The following is a 4697-nucleotide window of genomic DNA, read 5'->3' on the forward strand; positions in this document are numbered from 1 at the left end:
GACAAGCGTATGATATCTTCAAACAACACTTTGACACGGAAGTCAACCATGTCCACTACCATACTGACTGGACAACAATAACCTTCAACTCCATCCGTGCCCAAGATGCTTCGAAGACCCCCCACGAAGTGCTTCAAATCCTCTTTGATAAGCTTCAGCTCTGCCAACGAGCCCTTGGCAGGGAGTACGCAGGAGACCTTCTACTGCGTACAACGCTTATGAAAGCATGCCGTGGAGTACCCGAACTCCAATACGCTCTTTTCAAACCCGCCGATAACGTCGAGCACCTTCTTGCAGATCTTCGTGCATCCGTTGAAACCCATCTTGCCCTCATAACAACTTCTCAATTTCCCTTGACTTTGCTGGATCATTTGATCATAACGATCCACACCATCAGTACTACCTCGACCGTCGATACAATAACAACCGCTCTCGAGGTAGATACGGATATTCAGGTCAACGACCCAGCCGCGGATACAGACAAAGCTACAACCGTGGAAACTACCGGCCTCAAAGCCGTAGTAACTACAATCATAGCTACAGTAACCGAAACTGGACGAAGAAGTGTTTTGTTTGTGGACAAGAAGGCTGTTGGTCAACTAAACACTCTACGGATGAACGACAAAAGGCCAAGGACCAACATATCACTCAATGTCACTTCATAGGTGTACAACTCACGGACATCGGAGGCTATATTCTAGACTACGAAGGTCATGAGATGAGCAGCTTTGATGACACTGAAGATACATGGGAAGAACATGACAATAGCACCAACGATCACCCGGAACAATGGCAAGCAAGCCAAATGCTCTGTCAACAGGCATTCAATCATTTGATCACAGGAGAAGACGTCTATCAGACGGATCAAACCGTTGTTCCAGCCTCGCAATTTATTATTGAAGATCGCTATTCAAGGATAGATTCCAAGGTATCATGATCGACACAGGTGCAGCAACATTCTCCACAGCAGGATATTCTCAGTACATCGCCCTACAACGAGAAGATCCTTCTGTAGCTCTCGACAGCTCTACATCCGGCCAGGCCTCCATCAAATTTGGCAACGGCGACACGATTAACTCCTTGGCACAGTTGCCTAAAAACACCCTCGGAAGGATCACGTTCCACGTCCTTCAAACCCCAACTCCCTTTTTGCTCTGCCTTGCTGATATGGATCGACTTGGTATCTATTTCAACAACATCACAGATACCATCAATTGTACTAATCATTGTACTAATCGCCCTACAAGCATTCCAGTCGTACGCAAATGGGGACATCCCTGGTTCTTCCTTACGAAAGATGAAGAGTCCATCTCGTTTCTTACGGAAACAGAGATTCGTACACTTCACCGACGCTTTGGACACCCAGCAGTCCCTAGGCTCCATCACCTCTTGAAGCAAGCCGGGCACAGTGACGTCTCGATAGACACATTAGAGACTATCTCTAAGTTCTGTCACCACTGTCAAATGCACTCACAAGCCCCACGCCGCTTCAAGTTCACCCTTAACGATGATCAAGAGTTCAACTACGAAATCATCGTTGATGTGATGCACCTAGGAACACCACAACGCCCTGTTCTACACGTTGTGGACTCAGCTACTGCTTTCAAGGAGCCAGATTTTTACCGTCAATGTCAGCTAAAGATACATGGGAGACCCTCCGGACCCTCTGGATCGACACGTATCTTGGACCTCCTGATACCCTCCGTCATGATGCAGGAACTAACTTTGCTTCTCTCGAATTCCGGAACGAAGCAAAGATTATGGAATCAAATGCTCTCAAGTACCTGTTGAGACGCATTGGTCCATTGGAAAGATTGAACGCTATCACGCACCCCTCCGACGCGCCTTTAACATCCTCCATGCTGAGATTGGCCACACCACTTCCGCCGAAACAGTCCTTCAAATGGCTGTTAAAGCAATCAATGATACGGCAGGACCTGACGGTCTTGTGCCTACGTTGCTTGTTTTCGGCGCATACCCTCGCGTATCTACAGACTCGCCCCCTTCCGCTTCTACCCTCAAAAGATCGGAAGCTATGCAGAAAGCGATGAAAATGCTCCGCCAACTCTCGGCAGAAAGACGAGTTAAGGATGCCCTCCATGCACGCAACGGCCCGAGCACGACAGAAGTGCTATCCCTCCCGCTGCAAAGTGAAGTTCGCGTTTGGAGAGAAAGACGGTTGGCAAGGACCCTTCAAGATTGCATCGATTGATACCCATAACATCACCATTGACACAGTCAACGGCCCCAAGTCTTTCGATCGACCCTTGTACAACCGTATCTGCGTGATGATACCACTCTTTCCGACCCTACACACGACACAGACCCTCGAATTTCGTTCAGATCTTAATGAACAACCGGCTCAAGACCCCGTTAAGACCCTAACGGACCTGCCTGCCCGACCCGAACCCCGCCCCCGCAAGAGGACGCCCACCAGGATCAAAGAACAAGCCAAAGGATTTGATCATGATGGCCCAAGCCGTAGACCAGAGCTTCTTGACCCAAAAGGAGGAAGATGCACAAGCTCTTTCCCTCAAGCTACGGTCTGATGGCATAATCACCTCTCCTGGTGACCCCTTCGAAGAATCCGATAACAAAGAGATTACTGACCTCGTTGGCCGCGGTGTATTCCAATTTGAACGATACGATCAAATGAGTCATGGAAACTATAGAATCTTTCGCTCTCGAATGGTTCGTGAAGTCAAAGGAATCAACACTAAGCCCTACGAAAAGTCTCGACTTGTTATTCAAGGACATAACGACTTTGAAGACCACCCTCCTGACGCAATCTCCGACAATTCAACGCGTTAGCCAGAGACTCATCCTCGCTATTGCCCCGGACTTCTTCAAAACTACGGCATAACCTCTCCCTCCGTGATATCACTCAGGCATACCCGCAATCCCAGACCAAGCTTTCCCGGACCATTCTTACGTATTTGCCCACGGAACTACAAGGCAAATACCCTAACAGAACAATTATTCGTGTTATTAAGCCCCTGTACGGTATCGCAGAAGCCGGAGTCCATTGGTTCCGCACATATCAGCAGCATCACCTCGAAAAGCTGGATATGTCTACCTCCACCTATGACTCCTGCCTACTGATTTCGAATACTGGCCCTGACACGCTCGGTATTGTTGGAATGCAAACTGATGACACCCTCATCCTTGGAACGAACAACTTTTCTACCCGTGAAGAAGAAGAGCTACAAAGGCAGAATTTCGTTCCAAGCCCAAGACTGACATCACATACGGAACAACGGTTGACTTTAATGGTGCAAGACTGACGTTGCTGAATAATAACCCCCTTAAGAAAGGATCCCTTTTACTTCAACAGAAGGGACAAGCAGCAAAAATGACCACCATTGACCCTAAAGCAATTGATCGTCACCAGCGCTACGTTGAGGAACGAGCGCGAGCCTCATACATTGCTTCAATTGCTCAACCGGAAGCTTCTTTCGATGTTTCAGTCGCCGCCCAAGTACAGACCCCTGAGGATAAAGATTACGCAATTTTGAACAAGCGACTGCAATGGCAAATGGATCACCAACTACGTGGCCTCACGTACAAACCAATTGATCTAGCTACTGCAAAGCTGATGGTTTTCACCGATGGTTCTTTCGCAAACAACAAGGACTTATCCTCCCAACTAGGATTCGTCATTGCCCTCGTTAACGAGACAAACCACAAAGAAAAACAGTTCGAGATTAGTGGTAACATCGTACACTGGAGTTCAACAAAGTGCAAACGTGTTACCCGTAGCGTCCTAGCATCAGAGATATACGGTATGGCCAACGGATTCGACATAGGCATCTCCCTTGCGATGACTATGAAGATAATTACGGAACGACTCAACCTTCCTCCTATCCCTCTCATCGTCTGTACGGATTCGTACTCTCTCTACGAATGCCTAGTCAAGCTCGGTACGACGAAGGAAAAACGATTGATGATTGATATCATGGCCCTTCGCCAGTCATACGAGAAGAGAGAGATAACAGATATTCGTTGGATCAACGGCGCAGACAACCCAGCAGATGCAATGACGAAAGCATCACCAAACCGAGCCCTGGAACGCTTCATCGATACCAATAGTCTGACAATTCGAGTCGAAGGATACGTACAACGTTCCTAACCGCTCCTTATACCTATGATCAAATGATTGCTCCTATCAGGAAGACCCTTCACTTCTTCCCAGATATCTACAGCTAAGAACAAGACGTCGGACCCACTTTTTGGCAATAATGACACACGCCCCTCGGCACATTCCTTCACGGCCTTAACGCTACTATCCTTTAGACCCGTTCAAGGTGTTGCTGTGCTTCTCACAGCAAAAGAAGAGTTGCCTGTGTAGGAATGTATCTATCTAGTGGTGTGACCAACCATGGTTGGCACGTGACCCGTACGGTCACGTGTGCGGCTGAGGCAGCGTGCCCCCTTTCTCCACGCTGGCCTCTGCCTCCTTAGATAGAGAATCAAGACGAATACAACATCAGGTTAACCCTAGTACCGTCTCATTGCAGCAGCTGCCGCAGGTGCCTACCCACATTAAGGCTATTATTACTACTATAGCTATTACTATAAGTATATATTAATAGAGCGGCTTATATAGCTAGGAATAAACTAATACCTTAAATAAAGTAGAACTTACTTATTACTACTATTACTATAGTTAAAGAAGGAAGAAAAAGAAAGGAAAAAAG

General features: G+C 47.5%; 1 protein-coding gene across 1 annotated transcript; it reads left to right on the plus strand.

Annotated features, from left to right (window-relative positions):
* Positions 1-3352: 3352 nt before the first annotated feature.
* Positions 3353-4129, plus strand: HRG_03651 (polyprotein; the record flags this gene model as incomplete). The annotated part of the gene is made up of 1 exon (XM_044862122.1): positions 3353-4129. One exon carries the CDS (start codon positions 3353-3355, stop codon positions 4127-4129), a length of 777 nt encoding a protein of 258 aa, XP_044723148.1.
* Between the last annotated feature and the right edge of the window lie 568 nt (positions 4130-4697).

The sequence above is a fragment of the Hirsutella rhossiliensis genome (assembly GCF_020360975.1).
Source record: "Hirsutella rhossiliensis strain HR02 chromosome Unknown scaffold00003, whole genome shotgun sequence".
Classification (NCBI taxonomy): Eukaryota; Fungi; Ascomycota; class Sordariomycetes; order Hypocreales; family Ophiocordycipitaceae; genus Hirsutella; species Hirsutella rhossiliensis.